The sequence below is a fragment of the Lepisma saccharinum genome, chromosome 5, assembly GCF_977018435.1.
Source record: "Lepisma saccharinum chromosome 5, izLepSacc3.1, whole genome shotgun sequence".
NCBI classification, from domain to species: domain Eukaryota; kingdom Metazoa; phylum Arthropoda; class Insecta; order Zygentoma; family Lepismatidae; genus Lepisma; species Lepisma saccharinum.
In genome coordinates, this window is record NC_139233.1 from 17452470 (window position 1) to 17477555 (window position 25086).

The 25086-nt window shown below is 36.5% G+C and overlaps 1 protein-coding gene across 2 annotated transcripts in view; it reads right to left on the reverse strand.

Moving 5' to 3' along the window:
- Window positions 1–25086, reverse strand: part of LOC145987680 (motile sperm domain-containing protein 2-like) — a 106521-nt gene that overhangs the window by 48651 nt on the left and 32784 nt on the right. For both annotated transcript variants that reach the window (XM_083122219.1, XM_083122220.1), the window contains 2 exons: window positions 16630–16793; window positions 10155–10348 (listed from right to left, as the gene is read on the reverse strand). In XM_083122219.1, coding sequence (XP_082978345.1) covers window positions 10155–10348; window positions 16630–16793 — 358 coding nt within the window. The remainder of the gene's footprint in view (window positions 1–10154; window positions 10349–16629; window positions 16794–25086) is intronic.

A 25086-nucleotide genomic window follows, 5' to 3' on the forward strand; every position in this document is an offset into this window, starting at 1 on the left:
TCTTCAGATCTTTCAGGTTCCGAATTAGATGGTGTTATTTGTTCTGGCAGTCAGCCGTTCTGCAATACTTGGCTTGTGAGTAGGAAGCGTAGAGAGGTGTGAGAAGTCTGAGCTGGCAAACCACCATAGCATAGGTAGTAATAACATAAAAACAGGTATTGAAATCCATAGTGATAAGAAAGAAACTAAAGTAGAGTCTTCTTCACTTGTTAAAGAATCAAAGTGCTGTCCATTTATAAAACCACAAGACTTAAGACTTTTTCCGCACTTTGACGGGATAACGACTGAGGTTGCTCCTTCAGAGTTTTTAGATCGTGTTGAAGAAATCTTTGAGATATATAACTTGCAAGAAACTGAGTATTTGCAATATATCCCTAAATTGCTAAAAGATTATGGTAGGAGCTGGTACACACAGCACAAACCACTTTTGTGTCATATCAGGATTTTAACAATACTTTCTTGGCACACTATAAGAATAGCAGATGGGAAAGTGTGAAATTGACAAGTGTGTTGAATACACCTTATTCTTCCAGTGTTCATGGTAGTATGTTCCAGTTCGTAAACAACAATTATAAAAGTCTTATGTCAATTCAACCTCATGCAGAGGAAGCTCAAGTTGTAGCACAAATAGCTACCTTGCTGCCTCATAAAATTAGTGAGCACATAAATGTTAATAATGTTAGTACATTGCAACATGTGCTACAAATAATTGAGAACCTCGAAGACTGTTACTTCAAAAAATGATAATGCCGACACTAGTTCTAGAAACTGTAACTTCAAGGCCAGAATAGGTAATGTCACTGTTGTTAAAGAATGTAATTGTAGTTATCGATCTGAACATCCACATCGCGATAACGTAAGCACTGATAATAATGTAGGTAATGTAAATAGGCCTAATTGGAGCAAAAGACTTTCAATCGAAGTGGTACACAAGTGTCAAAAAATGTTCATAATGTTGATCTAGAACTGGAAAAATTGTGAGTACTCATGTCGATGGGGGTGATGTGAGGAAATCCTCCAAGAATTTTTTTTACTAATAAAAATACTGTTTTTAAGAATTATGGTATAAAAGATAATTCACCTTATACTTACAACAAATTAGAAAGTACATATGACATCAATCCTAGTAAGAAATATGGTGACAGGATTCCTCAAGTGGGTGACAAACAACTACTTGGTGACAGCTTATTTGTCAGGCTATCAAAAACTATGCTTGGGTATAGATGGAATGAAGAACCTAATGGTAACAGACGGATAGGTTTGTGTGTGTCTGGTCAGACAATTGATAATCTTGCGCAGAGTATTGTTGATTATACTAAGCTCTTAGATAGTGTTATACTGATGATAGGTACGAATGATTTACTCAGGGGAAAGCCAGTTGAACAAATGAAACAATCTTTTACTACAATGTTGACAGTGTTAAAAGGCAAAACTAGGCAAATAATGATTTTAACATTACAGCCTTTAGCAAAATTTATGCATACCTCAAATGAACTGTTATGGACAAAATGGGTCGCCTATAATACATTTTTGTTGTCACTGGATAATAACACGACAGTTAAGGTATTTAATATAGCTCCATTGTTCTTTTTAGATAATGGAAAAGTAGACGAGTCTCTTTATGAGAAATATTTTGGGCATCCATCTAATAACAATGTTGATATGATACATTGGAATAAACAAGGGATGATAAGCTCTCATGGAATGACAAATTATTTATGGCTCAAACTAAAAGTCATGTATCAAAAAGCAAAAAACTCCATAAGCTAAATCAGAAGCAACTGGATAGAGAATCTCTTAAAGCTGATGATTTAGTATTTCTTAAAAATAGGCAAAGATATATGGATGTTAACCCAATAAAAAAGTATTGCTTTTTGTTTGAGGGTCCCTATCTTTGTGTAAAAAAAATCAGGTGATTCCAGAGTTTCATTATTAAGTTGCCGTAGCGGTGATCTAGTAAATAACGTTGCCATTGAAAATGTGAAACTGTGGAAGTGTTCACGAGAAAAGACTGAGATGTGGTTGCAACGTTTGCTTAATTGTTCTACTACTCACGCTGACATGATAAGAGGGTGTCTTGATGGTGTTAGAAAGATTGAAAAGGGTGTTGACTCTTCACCTTCAGAATCAACACAAGAGGTTGTTGCTGAATAATAAAAATTATAATTCCCACATACAGATGGGGAGAAAATAATATGAACACCTGTGAAAAGGTATGCCACATTTCACACCGGCAGTACAGCAGCGGCACCTGGCACTGAAGTCTGCCACCTAGTGGCCGTGAAGGGGAAGGTATTAGTCTGTATTTGTCTATCGCACGCTCTCAAGAGACGCTGCAATGTCAGACCTGACAGAGTTCCAAAGAGGCATGATTTTTGGAGCACGTTCAGCTGGAGCCACAGTGGCAGAAACGGCAAACCTTGTGGGGTGTGCAAGGAGCACAGTATCAGCAGTTATGACAGCGTACACAACACACGGTAAGATGGCATCTTCAAAGCACAACAGCGGACGAAAGACAAAGCTTGCTGCTTGGGATAGGAGGGTGTTGAACTGCATAATAGCCCGAAAGCACAAGCAATCGTTATCTGAGATAACATCTGAAATAAACAAGCATCTCCAGGACCACATTTTAACCAAAACTGTCAAAAGGGAACTCCATGCTGCAAACATTCATGGCAAGGTGGGGAATTCGTAAGCTGTTGGTGACATCACGTAATTCTGTCAAGCAACGTCAATGGTGCAGAGCTCACAGAAGTTGGTCCCCACAGCAGTGGCAACAAGTCATCTGGTCTGATGCATCAACATTCACGTTATTTCAGAGCACCGGGTGTGTTTGTGTGTGGGGAATGCCCCGAGATGCGTTTCATCCTGACTGCCTCTTGCCGACTGTGAAGCATGGAGTGGGTCCATTATGGTATGAGGTGCGATATCTTGGCACGGTGTGGGATCACTTGTTTTTGTGCATGGGAAGATCAACGCCAATCACTATCGGAGCATTCAGGGGGGTCATCTCCATCCTTTTGTCCAGACTTTATTTCCTGGGGAGCGGCCGCTTTTTCAAGACGACAATGCTCCTATTCACACTGCTGGGTCTGTCCAAACATGCTTCGAAGAACATGATGATGAAGTAGGACATCTTGAATGGCCCCCACAGTCTCCTGACTTGAACATTATAGAACATTTGTGGAGATATTTGGAGTCCAAACTGCATGCTCCAAGTCTGCCTTCAGCCACACTTTCGGAATTGGAGACTGCTCTGGAGGAAGAATTGCTCCATATTCCCTTAAACATTGTGCATGACCTCTATGCATCCACCCCACGTCGCATACAATGTGTACTTCAGTCACAAGGCGGTCCAACCCCATGCTAATAAAGATTTTCTCTAATTTCACAGGTGTTCGTATTGTTTTGTCCCCCATCTGTACATCCATACCATAAGGGTGGTGGATGGGGGCTTCTACTAGACTCGCTCTAGGGTGGTATATTAGGCTGCATTCCTTTTCTTCTTCTTCTTCTTATCTTAAAGTAATATTTGTATAATTTGGATGCTTATTCTAAAACATAATTCATTTCCACCTACTTCCATACCATAAAGAGTGGTCGGTTGGGTGATTTCTTCTTGACTGTAGGTCAATGGTGCTAACTAGGACCTCAGCTCTTTCTTTCTTCATTCGTTAAAAATTTGGTTACATATTCGAAATAACAATATCAGACCTACAACCATACAACACAGTTGATTGGTTAAGCCTTTCTTTACACTTTTAGCTAAAGGAGATGAATTGAGTCTCATTATTTTGTGCATCTTCTTTCTTTTATAAATTGAATGCATGTCAATTTTTTTTGCTAGACTTATCTTTAACATAAATTAATAACAGCTCTGTTGATTAAAATGTCTACAAAGCATATTTGAATCATAAAGGGTAAAATGCTTTGTCATAATATTATGGTTCGGATGCAGACAATGTGTACTTATAATTTGCATTTGCAAATTTATTTTTAAAAGAAGATTATTTGCTGCTTTTGTAGCATCCCATTTAATTTTTAATTAGAGCACAGAGTGACGATTATGTCACATACTTTCAAGGTGTGGCATTAGTTTAACTTTCCTTCATAGACATTGTTACTAAAATCAGCAAAAAAAGTTACACATTTAATTTTGTTGGCCATATTTTGCAACATGCAAATCTGAATATTTTGTTAAAAAGCTATTCATAGATTTCAAAATGTGTAAATACCTAAATATGAACCCATATCAGTTATTTATGCATTCACAGCATTCAATGGCTCGTGTAAAAATCTCGAAAATTCATATTTTGATCAAAGATATGCTAAGATCTTTACTTATGGAGTAATTTCCTGAAAATCTTCATTTTTATGTCAATACTACTTATTTTTATTAATTCAGATGATTTTGCATATAATAAAGTTGCTTACGGTAGTTTGTTTTCATTCTAATTTCAGTTTAGGATTACCGCAAGTGTTGCAAACTCTTGTTAAAAAAGATTCATAAAAATCGTGCTGTCATACTTGATGAGTTCTTAGAAGAAATTGGTTTTCTAGCACATATAAATTAAATGCATTCATTTTTATTGTTAAAAACTTGCAGTTATTTTAAAGTTATAGTTTTTCTTGTATGTACGCATTGCTTGCATTATAGAATTATTTTCCTGTAGTTTATGGTTATTACAAGCCTAAGAAAACAGTTTTTCTTTGTGACGTTTCAGGAGAACACACGCTCCTTTCATCAGACATTTATTTTCATTTTGACTAAAGATACAGTTATAACAATGGTTAGTAATTTTTTAAACAAAAAGAATATGTTATATAATGGATGTTGTCAACGTTACATTGTTGTAATATAGCAACTTAACTGTGAAAAAAGCAGTATGTTTTATTTTTATTTCAGATTTTTTTTAAAAATTATGAATCCAAAATATCATCAGGTAATTCAAATTCATCATTGTTTTCACAAAGTCTCTTGATGTTTTCTGTTACATTAAATTTTAAAGATGGTGGCTTACTCCATTTGTGAAAAAGAAAACTCCATACTGGATCTATTTTACCATTTTCATTATTTAATTTATTCCAGTGTTCTTCTGCAATGAACGAAGCTTCCCAGACATTCAACTCTGTGTTTCCCGTTAATCTTTTTAACACCCTTCTCTTTTTAATAAAATGTTTCTCTTCGATGATATGAGTTGACAAACCTGTTCTTGGGTTTAGATTTCTAATCCAAATCGTGTTCGTGCCATCTTATTGCCATTTTCCTTGCTGTTTGTCCCACATAATCTTTTGAACATGAACAACTTATATTATATATAAAAATTCTAAAAATTTTTGCAATTTTATGTGAGAATCCCTTGTGGAATGGAATGCACACAAATTTCTTTTCAACAGATTTTTCATCTTTGTCTGTATTTCTCTTTTCCTTTAGTTTTCTTGCAACTTGTTTTTTGATTTGGTTTATTCTGTTAGTGTGAAAGCCATTTTCTTTTGCTATATTAAAGAGCCTTTCTTCTTCATTTTTGATATCCTCATTATTAGAACATAGTCTTTGTGCTCTCAGGAAAAGAATTAAAAATATGTTATCCATTGTTATACGAATGTTCTGATTTGGCATGGATGTATTTTCCCCCGCTAATTTTTTCCTATGGACTGATGTTTGAATTGTTGAGTCAGTTGTCTTAATTTGCAGATCAAGGAAAGAAATTACATTGTTATTCATGGGTTCCCAAGTGAATTTTATGCGACGATGTGATTCATTTAACAATTTAAATACCTCCATGATAGTGTTCTCATTTTTAGCAATAATTAGCACATCATCTACATATCTGATGTAGAGTTTGATATCCGAACCTATCGCATTAACAATTGGAGATTCTATGTAATGAAGGAAAATGCTGGAGATGATTCCGGATACTGGGTTTCCCATTGATAGACCATTAATTTGCTGATAGATTTTGCCATCAAATATAAAGTAATTGTAATTTGCACATACAGTAAACCATCGAACCATTTCCTATGATTCTACTGGGTTAACCTTCATCTCAATAAGCCATCTGTGTAATGCATCTGTGGCACCTTTTATTGGGACACTAGGATATAAATTTTCAACATCAAAACTTGCAATACGATACTCATTATTCCAAACAATATTTTTTAGTTTCTGTTTCACTTCATATGCATTTTTAACACTGAATGGTGTTTGTTGTTTAATTATACCAAGTCTTTCAACTAAATATTTGGATAGTTTGTATGCAAGATGTGTGAAAGTTGCAATGATGGGTCGTATTGGAGTTCCCGGTTTGTGAGTTTTTGGTAGTCCAAAGGCAATCGACAGGGTTGAATTTTTGACAATGAGTTTTTTCTTAATTTCTCTTGGTATCGTGATACTGCTTTCAATTACTTTCTTTACCTCATTTATTATTTTAGTTATAGGATTTCGAGAGGTTTCTGTGAAATTGTTTACTTTGAAACATTCTTCCAATTTTTCTTTATAGTCCTTAATTCGGATAAGGACAGGTTTATTTTCCTTGTCCGATTTTATTAAGAAAATGTCGTTTTCTTTCAACCAGATCTTGAAACCATGAACTTTTTTCCCCAACCTTATATGCTCTTTTTCCCGTTCCGTGTATTTTGGACCTCTGTTATTTCTTCTGTTGTATTCAAAACTTAACCGTTCATCAAGAGCATCATGTGTGAGACTTCGTAATTTTCTCTTTTCCTCCTCATCATCTAAGAAATTCAGTGCTTTCTCTATTCCACAAGGGATTCTCACATAAAATTGCAAAAATTTTAGAAGTTTTAATTTTAAAATTGTTTTTAAATCACCAAGAAGTTTGGAATGTACATTTAATGAATTCAAAATGAGAAACTCTCTACCAGATGTGGAAACCACAGGAATATATAATATAAGTTGTTCATGTTCAAAAGATTATGTGGGACAAACAGCAAGGAAAATGGCAATAAGATGGCACGAACACGATTTGGACATTATAAATCTAAACCCAAGAACAGGTTTGTCAACTCATATCATCGAAGAGAAACATTTTATTAAAAAGAGAAGGGTGTTAAAAAGATTAACGGGAAACACAGAGTTGAATGTCTGGGAAGCTTCGTTCATTGCAGAAGAACACTGGAATAAATTAAATAATGAAAATGGTAAAATAGATCCAGTATGGAGTTTTCTTTTTCACAAATGGAGTAAGCCACCATCTTTAAAATTTAATGTAACAGAAAACATCAAGAGACTTTGTGAAAACAATGATGAATTTGAATTACCTGATGATATTTTGGATTCATAATTTTTAAAAAAAATCTGAAATAAAAATAAAACATACTGCTTTTTTCACAGTTAAGTTGCTATATTACAACAATGTAACGTTGACAACATCCATTATATAACATATTCTTTTTGTTTAAAAAATTACTAACCATTGTTATAACTGTATCTTTAGTCAAAATGAAAATAAATGTCTGATGAAAGGAGCGTGTGTTCTCCTGAAACGTCACAAAGAAAAACTGTTTTCTTATGCTTGTAATAACCGTAAACTACAGGAAAATATTTTAAAGTTAACAGCCAAATATTATACACACAAAAGATCCAGGCAATAAAAAAAAAAGAGGTGGGAAAGATGGTGTCCAAGGAGTGGGAAAGCTCTGGACTTTTACTGTTGTTTTAGGCCAAATTTTAAGTGAAAAAATGTTGTAAAGGTCATTAAATTAAAGCAAGATGAAATCTTGTGCAAAGCAAAGGTAGTATTTATTCTTCATAGAGTCTATAATGAACAGGAAATGGTAAAGCATCAAATTTGATCTTTCGTCAGTGTCTTAATAATGGATATGACTGTTTGAGATGTAGAAGAAGAATATCAGATATCATCGAGTTCATATCTAATTTTTAAAAATGAATAAAATATGTGAACCATGATCTTTGAAAATTTCGTAAGTGAAATTATATGGAATAAATAAGCAAGATTAACATTGATGATTATTATTGTTTTTGAACACTAATCCGATTCATGTAATGGATTCAATTGAACTTTAACAAAAAGATCGACATGATTGATTTGGATTCTCTGAATGTAACTCTGGCATAGTCCATGATTTTTGAAAAGATGTAAATATAATTCATACAGTTTGTAACAAAAACATGGTTTGAATGTGCTCTTGAGTAGGGGATGTATCCTAAGTAATTTATAAAATATTGAGCAATGTGACATATATATAATTCTGTATGCTGACACCTTGTTGAAATTTTTAAATAATAATTGTTCATTCATAACAAATTCTTTTATTGAATAACATGAAATAAAGATAAATACTGGTAATTAAATTCTTCCTAATTTTTGACAATGATGTTGAATTAAAAACAATAATTTTCATTATAATACTTTGGTTAGTAACACACACTACAATAGCTTAATTGTCGTGCTACCTACCTGTGTGAAATATATTAGAGGCAAATACTGTGATCACACCTGAGGTCTTGGTTCAAAAATATAAGTAACACCTGTGTTGCAAATATAATTAAGTTTTAAAAATATCAGGGAATTGTTATTGTTAGATTCTGAGACCACATTCTGTTAGCTTAAATGGAAGTAGGCGTGATAATTAGATTTTGAGACGTAAATTGCTATATGCACAGAAACACAATAATGAAAAATATGTTCCAAACCCAAAAATATGCCACATGCATAGTCCCTTCAATAATTACTTTCTTCTTGCCACACAAACAACAACAAAGTATAAAGCTGTGACTCTGTGAAATAATTTTCGTTGCACCCCTTTGGCAGAAAAAAAATAAATATATTTGACCTAGGAGTTGAACCTAGGATTTCAGCTTACGAATATGACGTTTTCGACATGGACACAAGCCATGGTAAGGAAACCAAGCTCTTTGGGTTATTTCTCCACAAGATTGCATCTTTGTCTGACCAGCTCAAAACTTTTGATATCGCTTTTCTCTAATTACATTCATTTGAAAGCAATACCATCGGATAGTGCTGTGCACATTTTGCTCACAGAATTAAGTAAAGGTTATGGATGTAAATTAGTTAAGACAATTGGACTTCATGCTTTTGTGCAGGGTTAGTGTTTCCAACCCTAAATGACCACAGTTCTCCAGTTTCCGTGAACATAGCAAATTCTGCTATGAGACGACGAATCTTATTAGCCAACGGCGCAAATATTATATTTTTAAACTATTTATTTCATGAAGAAGAGTCATTACTCAGGAATCTATGAACACACTTATTCGGCCTGTACTGATTTTTGAAGCTTTATTATCCTACTCTTGTGTTTAATGACATGCTAGGAAAGCAGTATGCACACGTAAGAGATATACTCCTATAGCTTTGGATTGTTTATTTTATCCCATTCGCATTTGAATCTCAATTTGATTTAATTTATTTTTGTTATTTAGCATCCCACTTTTACCACTTTTGGCTAAAAGCGTCGATGATGATAAATGATGACATGAGAAAATTGATGAAGGGACACATGAAAAGAATACCCAGGTCCAGGTCGGAATTCTAACCCGAGTCATGTGAGTGAATGTCTACTTTGAAGTTATGTTATATGCTAGGGGAAGGGGTAATTGAACCAGCGTCTACTCCCTTCTGCTTTCAAATAAAACTGCCTCAGTTTCTTTTTTAGATTAATTATGGAATACTGAGTTTTTGGACACTTTTTTTTTCGGAAAACTTTCCCTGCCATTCGAAGGTAAAATTGGACACTGCATTGCATTAATAATTACAATGTAAGGTTTTCCAGTAACATTTTTTTTTCACTCGGAAAGTCAGAAACATCCCTGCATGTGGTGAAAAACTTTTATTAGTAAGCAACACTGCAGACTGCAGTTTTCCGAACCTTTACTTCGGCTGTACTGCCACACTCGATCGCCTACGAAGCTGGACTTCAACTCAAATGAGTGTGCCAGTTTATCTGAACAGAAGTGGACATTCATGATGCCTATTGGAAGTTGTCAATTCTTGAGAAATCTGATATACTCCTACCCAATGCTCAGTTCAAATGCTGGAAAAGACAGAACTATACATATCACTTCTAAGTAATACTGGGATAACTTGAAAATATTGAGAAGAAAAAACATCTATTCATGCAATTTTGGTTTAAAGGGGAAAAAATGCACCTACCTTTCGGCCATCTATTGTGCCATTTGGCATAAACTTCTGTTCAGGTTCAAAACTGTACTCATAGTCATCATTTCCACCCCAGCATTGCAAAGCCTGATCAGGTTCAACAAATTCTTTTAAATTTGATTTATTAACAAATTTAATTTTTTCAACAGCCTTGGCAGGTAACCAGGATTTTATTATCTTGAAAGCAGCTGGAAAGACAAATTGAAACAAAATTATTATTTTGTTCTGATATTACAATATACTAGGGATGGGCCAATATGAAATTTTGGCTGATACCGATAAAGTAACGATATAAAATTTACCGATACCGATAACCGATCCGATATAAAATTAGAAATGGTCCTTGAAGAACTTGAAATGTTCATTGATCTCCTTAATAAATGTGTTTCTAGGTGACTGCAGTGCAAAAGAAGTTGAATATTTATACATTTACTTTTTAAGAAAGTAGGGCATGGAGATTATCCATAAAAATTACAACAAAATGGCAGAATCTTGCACTAAATAATAAGATATTTATAGATATATCGGATCGGTAAAATAATCTGTAATATTACCAATAAACCGATATCGGCCGATACAGATAGAGTACCGATTAATCGGTCCCATCCCTACAATATATACTATTATTTACATATAATTTTGATATACACAGCAAATAAATTGAAAGACTTTGCTCCAAATGTTTGAAAAACTTCTTGTTTGAATCACATCAGAGGAATCACAATCCTTGGGTACTGTTCATCTTAGGTAAACAGTAGGGCTGAACTGACTGCTTAAACTGAATCGCCAATCCCAGTCAATATTTTTCTGCAATTCTGGGTGCACAAAATTTTAAGCAACAGTTCTGCAGTCTCAATAGCAATATCCTTAAAATCATGCAATATGCACAATTTTCATAAAACATATACCAATATTGTGCGACAAAAGTGATTTTATGATTAAGTCAATTATTTTAGTAATCTGTTCATCTCGTATGTCAACTTAGAATGCTTTAAAGGAAAATTCTGGTAGAATGATATGGTGCAGTTCCAATACGAAGGTGATTCAACAGAGAAGTGCTCTGACCTACTTGCAGAGGTGGTATCGTGTTGATTCTTGGCACAAGTTTTACTCAGCCATTTTTACATAGCCATCAGAAAAATTTACACATTTTCCCTACTGATAGATGAGACAACTGATAGCATTCTTGTAGAAGTCATGTTTTTTGTCTTTGAACCACGACACTGTTCCAGAAATGAGTATCTCACCACAATGGAAGTGGTCAAAGAAATGATCCGAGGGAAGGAAACGTGCAAGATGAGGTGTGTAGGCTGGATGATGCAGTATTTCATTGACACAAATGGGCACTTGCCTTGACCTCTGGACAGTATGTGATTCTCTCCCACAACCTCTTTTTTAAGAAAGTTGGCATAATAGCCACTTATAAATGTACTACTTTTCAACAGCTAGTCATTCGTTATTACACCTTCCCGATATTAAAATGCTGCCAGCAGAACTTTTATGTCGGTGTTTGGATTTGTGTCTTCTTATGGAATGCAGTACCATGATATCACCATTCATCTGACTGCCTTTTGCTTTTCGATTCAAAACAACACATCCAGCTTTCATCCTCTGTGGTTAGACAAGAAGAAAAAAAATCTCCATATTTTTGGTATAGGGTTAAGGGGAGGAGATACAGTTACGCACCATGTGAGCATTTATTTGAATATCGTCGGAATGGGAAATGCTACTGAAGAAAAAAGTGGGGTACAACAGAGTATGAATTTCTCCATATGTGGCAGGTCGAAGTGTTTTTCAAAGTTGATTATTAAGCTAGACACAACCTGTAAAAAGTATGACGAATAAGAATTTTCGGAATCCCATGTATTCCTTATGGGGAATCAACTTCAACATCATGTTATGGCTAATCAAATGGGAGTTTCGACTTTTCTGCTGGGCAATCACTTCTTTAAACTGCCCTCTTCCCTTTGATATCATATTCTATTCCATCGGAAGTTTGATATTCCAAAGATAACAAATAAAAAAATACTGCCATATGCCCAATGCATTTCTCCTTGCCTCCTGGCAGTGTTGTCAAACCTGGTGCGCATAAAAGAGCTAAATTTCACCTTCAATGCAGTTAAAACTGACTTTCAAGGAGCTAGATTTACGAAGTGCTTCCTAGATTAATGTTAGTTGTCAAAGGGGTGGGGAGCTGCTATTACCGTAAACTCTAAATTGATGACAATTTATTCTTAGTCTTCACCATCTAGATCCGGCGGCATCACCCATCTCATGGTCATACGAAATCGAAAATAAAGGATTCCTTGATAACAATATTATGCCAATTTCATGTCAACACGGTGCTATAAAAAAGTAGCTGGGGATATAAGAGGGGATGGGGCGATGCAGCCAATATAACAATATCACGTCACGTGCAAAATGTATAATCATGGCAAAAGTTGGTCTATGTGGGCCGGAACCAGTGATGGTATCATAATGAGGCACAGAGCCCCAGTTCACAGGCAAACTAGTGCACGAAAGAGCCAGATCTGGCTCCAAGAGAGCTAAGTTGGCAACACAGACTCTGGGGGAATAGCTGGGAGGAGACTGTCTCGCATGCCCTTAACAGCTTTTTTGTGATTGCTGTTGTCATGCAAAAATGGTCACTAATCTGGGAATCCATTTGGTACTCGATTACCACTGGTCTGACACTAACATTCACTCCTCCTTGTACAATTCCTGCACAGATATATGACGAACTTACAATTGTAATTTTGGCCTCATTGGCATTTCTTCTGAAATACCGAAAAAATCCACTAACAACTTAACAACCTGTGTATATTGCACATAACAGCTCGCACCCATGTCCAACATACAAGTAACAGAAATGATTACCTATCTTGTTTCCTCTTCCCTTAATATTCATACTCTTCCTACATGTGCATCCCTCCCCTCTCCTTATGTCACCTTGAGTCCATAGCATGTCAAATTGGGCCACATGTCTTTCTTTATTTTTTAAACACAACGAAACTGGGCTTGTTCAAACATAAGCAACTACCACATGGATCCTTACTTGTCAGTAGCAGGTATGGGAATTTTGCAATGCAGTATATGATACCTTATGTATCAAAGGATATCTGCTAAACCTGTGCAACAAATAATGGAGTTTGTCTGATGGATTTCTTACAGAAATATGGATACCACAAATAAAATATATTGGGAGAATCTGTACTACGGCTATTTGGACACTTTCGACATGATGCCTTTGAGAATTAGTATGGTGAATATGTATGTACTGAAGACAGTTTGAAAGAGCTCTGGAGAAACCCGTACAGAGCATTAAAAAGGCAGATTGTCAAAATATCCTAGATATTCTGATAATCTGGATATCCAGATAATTAAAATGTCTGGATAATTAAAAAAAACAGAGAGTTCATGCTCCAATGGGAAAAAGAGGGGAAAATGTAGTACATTAATGTTCATATTTGCACATATTTGAATTACTCACTTTAGTAAACAAAAAGTTGTTAAATACGGAGAAACTAGTACTCACTTTTATCCGCAAAGCTGTTTTTTCTTCTTTTGCGAATAATTTCAGTGGCCACTGCCACCATCCTCGTTGGAACTTGCTGCACTGTTGCTTGGTGTGCGTCTTTTGTTCGTAGTTCTCTGGCTGCCGCTAGGTGCACTGTGCATCTTGGTGTGCCCGCACGCTCATAGACACCAAAATCAAGGAAACACACGCCATAATGCACTTCCTGCACGAACTAAACATCGATAGCGGGCAAGCGCACCACACTTGGATTCCCCTACTACAGCAGTTATCGCCTGAAAATAGCACACGACACACCAAGATGCACAGTGCACCCAGCGGCAGCCAGAGAACTACGAACAAAAGACGCACGCCAAGCAACAGTGCAGAAAGTTCCAACGAGGATGGTGGCAGTGGCCACTGAAATTAATCGAAAAAGAAGAAAAAACAGCTTCGCGGATAAAAGTGAGTACTAGTTTCTCCGTATTTATATACTACCGCGTCTCTCTTTTCCCAATTATGAAGAAGTTGTTGTTGTTGATGATGATGATTTGTTGTTTTAAGTCCACTTTATGCACAGTAAGGCTAATCGGGACTGGACCTACAGTTTAAAGTGGGATCTGAACCACTGTGTGCCTCCACCGGGTATCGAACCTGGGACCCCTTGATTACAAATAAACAATAAACATTTCATAAAATATAAAAAAAACAGTTTACTTATGTTATATGAGTATGTTCCGTTTGTAAAAGCAACGTATATCAAGTACAAAAAAGGGAATTAGAACAGGAGTCTTTCATAAGGCATTGGCAGGGGACTTCTACATTAGTAAAGAATCTCAGCATGCGAGGAGAACAAAAAACAATGTATTTTTAAACTTCTATATTAGGGCAAATAGGTTATGTAAATGTAAGGAGGAATTGATAAAAAAGGAAAAATGGATCATGGGTGTTGGAAAAAGGAATGGATATAAGGAGAACGAAAACAGGAGGATACAGAAAGGAGCATGCAAAATTTGCGAAAAAGAAAAAAGGGGGATGAATAAGGGGGAAGAGAAGGGGGAGGACAAAGGAGAAGATAAAAGGAAATATAGGTTTACGGGGATCCCGTATTTTAAAGGGGTTTCTGAAAAGATTGAATAAACAGTAAAAGAATATGGCATAAAATGTGGTATGAGGGCTCCATGCAATATTGAAAAACATTTTACAGAATACAAGGAAGGAAGTTATGGTAAAGATAAATGAGGAGGTAGCGAAGGGTGAATATAGGATTAGTTGTGTTTGTGATAAAGATACATTGGGCAAACGGGAAGAAGCATGGAGGTAAGGTGGAAGGAACACGATAAAGATATCAAGGAGGAAATACCCAGAACAGGTTTATCCGAACACATTATAGAAAAACAACATCAAATTAAGAAAAGGGAGGTCATTAGAAGAGAAAATAAACAAATAAATAGAAATGTATATGAGGCCGCTAATATATGCAAGGAAAGGAATAATAAACTAAACAGGGATGATGGGAACCTAGATGAAATATGGATAAAGATGTTTAAAAGGTGGGAGGTAGGAAAGAAAAACAAAATAGGATTTCATGTCATGCAGGAAGTAATCTGCACAGTCCAGGAAACATGGGATTTTAAGTTGGAAATGATGTAAGGATACGGCAGAGGGGAGGGGAGCTACGTAGGAGGGGAATAGCCTCGATGAACTTCCTGCATTCCACAAGAAAGACAATCGGGTACCAACACCGGTGACTGAGGAGAGTGCATTTTTAGTTTTAAGTTTTAACCTTTATACGTTTTCGGAGGCTTCTATGAAGGATGAAATGGGTATGGAAAGTTTTATTGAGGCATGGACAAGTCTTTAACAATTCTTTTACCAATTGAAACCTTTACCTTATTCCTTGTTCAATGTAAATTGACGCGGCATGTAGCAATAATACGTGTCAAAGAAGGAGCCTGAAGAAAGGAGCAGTAGACCCCGAAACGTTGCTTTTACAAACGGAACATACTCACATCACATAAGTAAACGGTTTTTTATATTTTATGAAATACTTATTGTTTACATTAGATGGCAAGGAACAAACCGAACCCAGTGGAGCAGGGCTTTATGTACATGCAGCTGACGTTGTTTAAAATCTAATGTCAAATGGAAGAAGCTTGTTCTGCAAAAGTTTATGTGATAGTTGTGAGTGTACAACACAAATGTGTATTTATGTGAACCTTATACGTAGCTGGACAAGCACACAATGAAGGTTGACTCAGTGAGTGACTGTTGTAATGTCGTGTTCCTGTTAGAAAGATCAATGTCACCCAGAACAGGTTCAGACAACACGTTAGACCAAGAGTAGTTTAGTCTGGAAAACACACTATTATTCATGTTGACATGAAGTCACATGTTCCACCAATGGCACCCTCATAAAAAAGTAGCTACAATGCCCCTGTTAAGAAAACTCACCAAACATGCTTGGGGAGGGAGGGGAGAGAGAAAAGAACCATTAAACCATCATGCCAAACCAGTATTTGACTTAAAGGTCACAAGAAAATTTATGAAATTGAACAAACTCCAAAACATTCCAGGAAACAGCAAGTTAGTTAGTATGACTATATTATCTTCTTTGTCAAACTAATTTCTTAGACATAATGTATTTACTTTGTAGCCTGGAACTTCATTATACAGTGAAACCTCGATCTTATGTTTTTCAGGGGATCAAGCTGGAAAAACTAAAAATGATGAAAAATGTAAAATCGAGGATTTTTTTTTTTATGTTGGGACCATCAAGATTGAATGTACAGTGCAGGAAAATGTAAAATCTGAGATCATAAAATTGGGGTTCCACTGTACTTCCTGCGAACACCAAGTTGCCTCATTTGAAATACTATAATTCAACAATAAAATTTGATAGAATATAATTAGCACTTTATGTAAAAAAAAGGAAAATATAAAGATAACACTTACCATTTAACACCCAAGGCATCTCAAACACAATTATGTAATTTAAAAAATATGGATAATATGACTTGAATAACGAAATTAGGTATCTAACAAATTCCAAATCCATATTGCCCAAGCCACATTCAGCCATGTCGAAGAAAATACTGATCTCTGCACCACCATCCAGCCTGAAATAAAGATTTAAGTGGTCCCATTAGTACTATTAATACCAATCAACGCAAAGAGAATTCATACAACAAGATGCTAATTGGAATTGAAATAATATAATTTTCAATAATGCCATGATCAATAATTAGGGTCATGCATTTTTGACAAAAACACGAAATGTAAAAAAAAACACATTGTAATGTTAATTTTTTCATGTTTTTGAAAGGTGTGAAGTGCCTTTTGTTGCTATGTTTTGTCACGAAATGAACTGCAAGATGCGAATTAATCTCTTAAACACTAAATTTAGGGTTTATTTACCGACATGACAAATTCTGTGGTCTAAATTATCCTGAGAGTTATGCAAATCACACAATATTAATTAATTCTGCTGTAAATATTTGAGAAGCAAAAATGGACTCCTTTACACAGGAATGAACTTAATACTCTTATGACTACATAAATGTTTTTTTAGAAGTGGAATGTTAATTTTGTGTAATAAGTCATCATCCTTTGCATTTTCCTGACTCTGGCTGGGTCCGCATAGAAGTCAAGCCTCTCCATTTTTTCATGGTTTTCTAATACTCCTCTCTTTCCATGGTGTTCCAATCTTGTCCTCTTCTCCTAACACTCTCCGCTATATGCTCTTTCCACAGACATCTTGGTCTCCCCCTTGGCCTCATTTCCATCCCTTGTGAATTGTAAGCTCTTACTGGTAGTTTTTCTGCATCCATCCTCCTCATGTATCCGAACCATCTCATCTGTGCCTGATCTAATCTGTCCGGAAGCTTCACCACCCCAACTGTTGGATCTTCTCATTCCTTATTCTATCCCTTCTAGTCTTTCCCAATACTCTCCTTAAAAATTTCATCTCCACTGCCTGAATCTTTCATTTGTCTCTCTCTGTCATTGTCCAAGTCTCTGCTCCATACATAATTATTGGCACATAGTAAGTGTTATATATTACCTTCTTGCATTTCATAGATACATCCCAGTTCCACATTAATCTTCGAACACTTTGATATAGTCCACCACCCATTTGTCCTCTTCTGTTTACCTCCTCATCTACTCTTCCACTTCTCTCAATTATGCTTCCTAGATATTTGAAGCTCTCCACTACCTTCAACTCTTCCGTGTCCATCTTTATTCTTGGTTCATTTCTGGCTCTGTTTCTTGTTATTATTAGCACCTTGCTCTTTTCTGCACTGAATTTCATTCCTGCTCTTCTGATTTCCTCATTTCAACTATCTAGCTGCCTCTGTACTTTATCTTCCTTGTTTCCCCATATTACTACCGTATTTACTCATGTATAATGCACACTTTTTTTCAAATTTTTGACCACAAAAACTGTGGTGCATACTATGCAAAGAATAATTCGAACAGCCATCATGAAACCGTACATGATTTTGTGACACTTGCATTGATATTTCATGTTCACGGTCCCTATCATGTTATATATCATTGTAAACTTAAATTCTGCAATTTCTGAATATGGCAACAGGAAATGTGCAATGCGGTTCAAATACGTTCATCACAAAATGTAGGAACATTCAGATTTTTATGGTACTTTGGATGAAAGAAAAGATAAGGAAAAAGAAAATAATAATTAAAATGCATTACTGGCCAAATAATAATATATATATGGAGTGTGTAAATGCCTTAATGGAAGAAATCTTGTACTGCTAACTGCTAGTTTGAGGGTCCTGAATGTGCCTCATATAAATGTTATGTTAATCACAGAAAAAGTATATATTTTGAAGTTTTTAAAGATTTTTTTTTTAGAAAAAGTAAAGAAGGAATGTGCAAAACCTCGCATAAAAGTTTTAAAGGCCACTTCCCACGATTTTTCACTTTGTAATGTAATGCTCTGCGACACCAAGAAAAGCAGTGCCATTCTGGCAGAATTCGAGCATGCACCTCCCGTTACATGGGATTCGTATCAGCGGTATTTGTTGGGTGAGAAATAATAGAAAATAACTTCCTGAGCACTGCAAATCCATAAGGTAATTTTGATCTCACTTTCTACTATTACAGAATAAATAAGGTGGTTAAAGTGTGAAAGCCTTGGGATGCTAAACACAGTGGAGAGAGAGGAGGGGGGGGGGGGGGGAAGGTGGCGTGGGTTGGTGACTTATTGTTCACACAAGAGGATGTTCTCCTCTTGGACCACATAGTAACAGGTGACTCATTGAATAGGTATGATGTCATTCACTCTTGGTCAGCATAGCAACAGCTTTACGACCTACAAATAAGAAAGTCATTTCTTAAACCTGAATTGCACTGTGCATTATATACGAGACATAATTGTTTGTTACTTTTCCCCATCTAAAACCAGGGTGCGCATTATTCACGCATAAATTCGTCAGGGAACAACAGGGCCTTCATCTCTTCCTCTCCTATCTTCTTCCCCACCTCTTCATTAATTGCATCAATTACAATTATGAAGAGAATTCCCCGTTTTAGTCCATTACTTATACTGAACCACTCTACTCTTCCCACTGATGTCTTCACACAGCTCTGGTTGGCCTTGTATGTGCTGTGCACTGTACACACTATCTCTTCCTCGACTCCTCTCTCTGTTAGAGCCTTCCAAATCTTTGTTCTGTCCATGCTATCATATGCCTTTCCTGTAATTGCTTTATGGTGAATATCAGATATGTTGATCTGCCTCTTCTAAATCCATACTGTTCCTCTCTCATGTTCAGCTCTGTCACTTCCCTTATTCTATTCTCTAATATTTTCTCATACACCTTTACTGAGTGGCACATTAGTGTCATTCCTCTGTAGTTTTAACATTCCTTTCTGTCCCCTTCTTGAATATGGAAACTAATAGTCCCTTTGTCCAATTTCTTGGCACTTCTGTCTCTTGTCACAATCTTTCAACACACTGTTCAGCCACTGCACACCAATCACTCCTGCTCCTAGTATCATTTCCACTGGCACTACTCTACTCTACCTCTCTTCATTCTCTTCAAAGCTTCCTCCACTTCTTTCCATGTGAGATTCACTTTTTCCTTCACTTCTTCATGCTCATTTCCTTTTTTCACGTTCAGCAATTTCTCGAAATGATTTCTGCACATTCTCCTTATTTCTTCATCCTCTTCTACAAGGTTTCCTCTTTCATCCCTTAGCTTACAGCTGTCTCCTCTTTCTCTTCTCCTTTCTCTCACTAATCCATACAATACTTTCCTGTTCCCATCTACATCTTCTTCTAGCACTTTGGCCCTTTCTTCCATCCACTTTCTTCTTTTTTCCTTTACTATTGTTCTTGCCTTTTTCTTCTTTTCCACATACTCTTTTCGTGCATTTTAATTTAAAACATTTTCTAAATGCATCAATTTTGTTTTTCACTGTCTCTCTAGTTCTTTCATTCCACCATGGTGTTCTTTTCTTCTTTCTTTTCTTGCTTGTCCTTTCACATACCTTTTTGGATGTCTCTACTAATTATGTTTTAAATCTTATCCATTCTGTTTCTACTCCTTTGGGTTCATCTCTTGGCACTTTAGTTCGCAATATTTCTTGATATTTCTCTTTTATCATCTTATCCTTCTCTCTTGTTCCTCCCTTCTATCTTTCATTTTCCATCTCCTCATGTCACCTATTAGTAACCTGTGGCCACTGTCTAAGTTCTCACTGGGTTTTACTTCAATGTTGTTCATTATCTTCTTCACTTCCTTGTTTAACAATATATAATCTATTACAGACTTTTGTTCATTATTCCAACTGTATCTTGTAATCTTATGGCTGTCATATTTCTTCTTAAACCGGCTGTTACCTATTAACAGTTCGTTTCTCTTACAAAGGTCCATTAGCCTCCTTCTCTCCTCATTCCTCTGTCCCCATGCATCTGCTCGAAGTACTTCCGTATACCCTTTCCTGTCTCTTCCCACTTGTGCATTAAAATCACCCACCACAATTTGCCATTCCTTTCCTACATGTTCTTCCAAGTCTTCTTCAAATACTTCTCCCTTGTACATCCTGTCTGTGGGGGATACACTTGAATTATTTCTTCTTATTCACCATTCTAACAGCAAAATACCATTTTATATACTGATTTTGATCCCAAAATATGCCCAGCTTTGTACCGAAATCTTGATCATTTATTCACCATAAATATATGGCTCTATCAATAACACAGGCCTATATTTTTTTTAACTTCGTCGGGTTTGGAAAATTACAGGTGATATTTACTAATTCGATGATGCCATTCCTTTCCTACATGTTCTTCCAAGTCTTCTTCAAAAACTTCTCCCTTGTACATCCTGTCTGTGGGGGATACACTTGAATTATTTCTTCTTATTCACCATTCTAACAGCAAAATACCATTCTATATACTGATTTTGATCCCAAAATATGCCCAGCTTTGTACCGAAATCTTGATCATTTATTCACCATAAATATATGGCTCTATCAATAACACAGGCCTATATTTTTTTTAACTTCGTCGGGTTTGGAAAATTACAGGTGATATTTACTAATTCGATGATGCCGAGTTCGAAAATAGCATCCTTTGCTCTCCGTCATGTAAGGTTTCTTCACAATCACCACCATTATCATAATCATGAAATTGATAAGTAACTTTTTTCACTAAAACAGCAACAAATGCATAAGTAACACACACTAAAGTTACATTTAGTTGCCAGAATTTCAGGAAGTGCCACAACAATATTCATAGTTATCATCATCGTCATTACTATACCTGTTCTCTTTCATAATAGGAAGTCTTCACATAATAACTTTTGTATAAGTGTTTAGTTGGAGTGAAAAGTTTCTTTCATGGAAAAACATACAGTTGAAGAAGTTGGAGTGTTGCTTTGAAAATATATTTTGTTTACTTACAGCAAATAACATCCAAAAGGATCATTGAAAGCAGATAGACACTACATTATATGCACCACATTACAAATAACGATGTTATGTTACTGACAGTACATTACAAACATTAAAACAACATATTACATGTGGAATTATGTTAAAAAGATGTGATAAAGTAAGGGAGTTTATGTTTTGAGTCCACTTTAGGGTAATTGATACTGGACATAACGTTTAAAGTGGGATCCGAACCACTAAGTGCGTCCATAATATGTATTACAAACATTGCAGGTCACTTGTTCGGCACGTTGCAAGTCAGGCAATACACTTCAGTAACGAGCCCTTTTGTTTTGAAAAGGTTGTCAGTTGATTTCCGTTTGTAAATCTCTCCAAGTTCCTCTCTCTTAATAGACCAACAGTAGACTCCTAACATGTTCACACTCCAACAACCTTGATAACACTGTTCCATTTTCTTCATCTCCTGATGAAATCTTTCACCGTGCTACTCACTTGTGTCATCAACATTCACTGGAAAGCTGTCAAAATGGGAATGCAATAGATGTAACTTGAGACTCATGGTGCATCCCAATTTTTGGAAGTTTGTCAACATTGTTACAACCTTTTTTTCCTGTTTTCGGAATATTGTTGCTTTCCAAGAAAATGTTTAACTACATCCACCAAACTCACACATGCCTGCTTTTCAACATGTGTCATTGCAGATTAAAAATGTTCATCCTTGATTAACTTTCATATGTCTGTGCCTAAAATACACTTTCCTTTACCTTGGCATGGGATACTATGTGAAATTTCTGCACTGGAAACATTCACGAGGTCACTGCCAATGATGTCTTCCAGGGAAGCCGTTCAGGGTGTGCGACGCGTGCCACCGCACGGGGCCTCGCGCTTCCAAATCAGTTATTCATTGATTTGTTGTGCATGCAAGGAAGATTGCATTCAAATAGAGGGAAGAAAAGGAAGAAAAACAAAATTCCTGTGAAACGAGAAATTCTACCATAAAAAGAAAAAGTAAAGTAAAGTGTTCCCCTGTGCATAGCACCACGCCATGAAGGCGTATAGGGGGTGTGGGGGTAACGCCCCACACTTTCTTGATCCGGTCGTGAGTGGGGGTGATGTGATCAGCATCACGCCCCTGACCGCCTTTACCCCCCAGGGTTTTCCCCAGGTACCCATGTTATTCGACGCTGGGTAGGCGCCGGGGCCGCTTCCACCGTTAGAAAAGTTCCCGGATTTGAACCGGCCGGGGATCGAACCCGGGACCTTTAGCATGGTAGTCAGACGCGTTACCGACTGAGCCACCGCGGCCACACGAAATTCTACCATAACAAAGTTGAATTTCTAATAATATAACGAGCAACTGTGTGTCCATTCAAGTCAAGCCATCAGTCAAAGTTCGCCGACAAGGAACAACGAGGTATTTGTGAATCCGACTTTCCTGGATTTCCTGTCATATATTTTTGCTCGACAGAGGACAGGCACCATAAAATGTTTGTTTGTCTACTCTTCATGGTGAGGGACAAGAAATTTGAGGGTGTGCCGCTCCCCACTCTTGGAATTTATGATCTAGCCAAATTGAGAAAAGATGATGAAAAGAGTTTGCATCAATGTCCTGAAGGTCCGCTAGGCTCTTTTCAAGCCCTCGTGTTTACACCACAGCAGGGTTTCTCTGCGAAGAGGGCTCGCACGTAGCATAGTAGTTAGCGGTCTAGCTTTGGGGCGAGAGGTCCCAGTGGAACCCCCAAAATTTCGGGTTGACCCAGCATTGTGAGGACATTTGAGGAGTACTTGAAAAGAAGATGTGGTGGTCTCCGGTCTTCAGAGTCAAAAAACAGCGGCAATGAGACTCAATGCGCAGACCACGGGTCACCCAAAGAAAAGTTGCTTGACATGCCCTGGCTCTCAAGAGCGATACGTTCAGTGCTGTTGCATCATTTTTATCATCCCAGTTTTTATTCCCACGATTTAAATATCAAGTTCTCAATTATTTTTTTTTTTAAACATTCTGTCATCATAATATTTATTCTTCAGAATTCAAGTAAACCATAAATTACATTTACTCTATTACTTAGTGTTTCCTCGCAAAACTTTATGAATATAGTTTAACAACTTGTCATAATTTGTAGTAGTCGAGTAGAGGATGCGGCAATCATCATAAATTGGTTAATACATTGGTTGTAATTCTCTCTCTTTTTTTTAAAACTGAAAATTTTCCATCACATGAACCCACCTTAGTGGTTAAGGTGGTTGAGTTGTTAATCCCACCATGGTTCAAATCCTGGCCTGGGCTTCAGTGTTTCATTTCATTGCGATTATCCATAAATTTCATAGGCAATGATGGGCATGGGTGTTTCTCTTGTGAGTCTTTCTTCTTCAATTTCATCTAATTATCATTACAACTTGTCTAAAGAGGAAGAAAAGTGACGCAAAATAAGAAATGCAAGCATAAACATACGTTTGAGAACAGTCCCATTGCTGGCACAATCAATCATTTGCCTCTTACTTTGTGACTGCAGCTCTCAGCTTACAAGATTTTTTTCCATTGAGTTTTCATTTGGGCTTTTTGAGTTGAGGTGCACAATTCACAACACAGGATTGGCATCCATATTTACCGGGTGGCCAGAATGAAAGTTACCCAACTCAGAGTCCTCTGTAGCCTGTTTGAGGCATTGTAGAACCACGGAGTAGAACTCTGAGAAATTTGGTGAATCCACTATGCAGACCATGGGAAAGAGGATGGCGATAAAAACGAGAGTTCAATTTTCAGCCACCAGGTTGAAATGTGGTGCTGTACTTCCATGATGGGTTGTAATAATGATGGGGCCACATCCGTTAGAAAAGTTCCCGGATTTGAACCGGCAATAAATTTGCAGTACATAGCTGCAAACACAAAGGAAATTTTTCTATGGCTTATAGCGCAGAAACAAGGTCTCAATCAGCAAAAGTTATTAAGAAAAGTTTTTTGCCTTGATGTCACCTGCCTCTACAGGGTGTCAAATTTTAGATTTTATTGGTGGTAAAAGCAGATACTATGAACATGCATGTGTATATAACAATAGGAAATAATTACATAATACTAATAATAACCATGTTTGCTTTAGCGTAGAATTTTACGAAAAACGGGTGATATCGATATTTTCACTTTTCATAATAATAGGTTTGCACAGGGCCTCGCATTCCCTAACGGCAGCCCTGATGTCATCCCTGCTTCCAATTCTGAAATTCCTGACTTAGCATCATGCTTCACCTACATACTTACAACAACCAAACAAAACACAATGCATTGCACACAAGACAAAGTGCATTAACGTGTACTACATATTAATGAAGAGGTAGGCAAGAACTATGGGTGAAGGAATAAAATGGGTGTCATTTTCGTGTTCAGCACCATGGATATACTGAAAAAAAAACACATTACTTCTCAAACCCCTGAAACATGCAGGCCTGTGATAATTTAATCATCATGCACTTGTCATTTCCATGTTAATG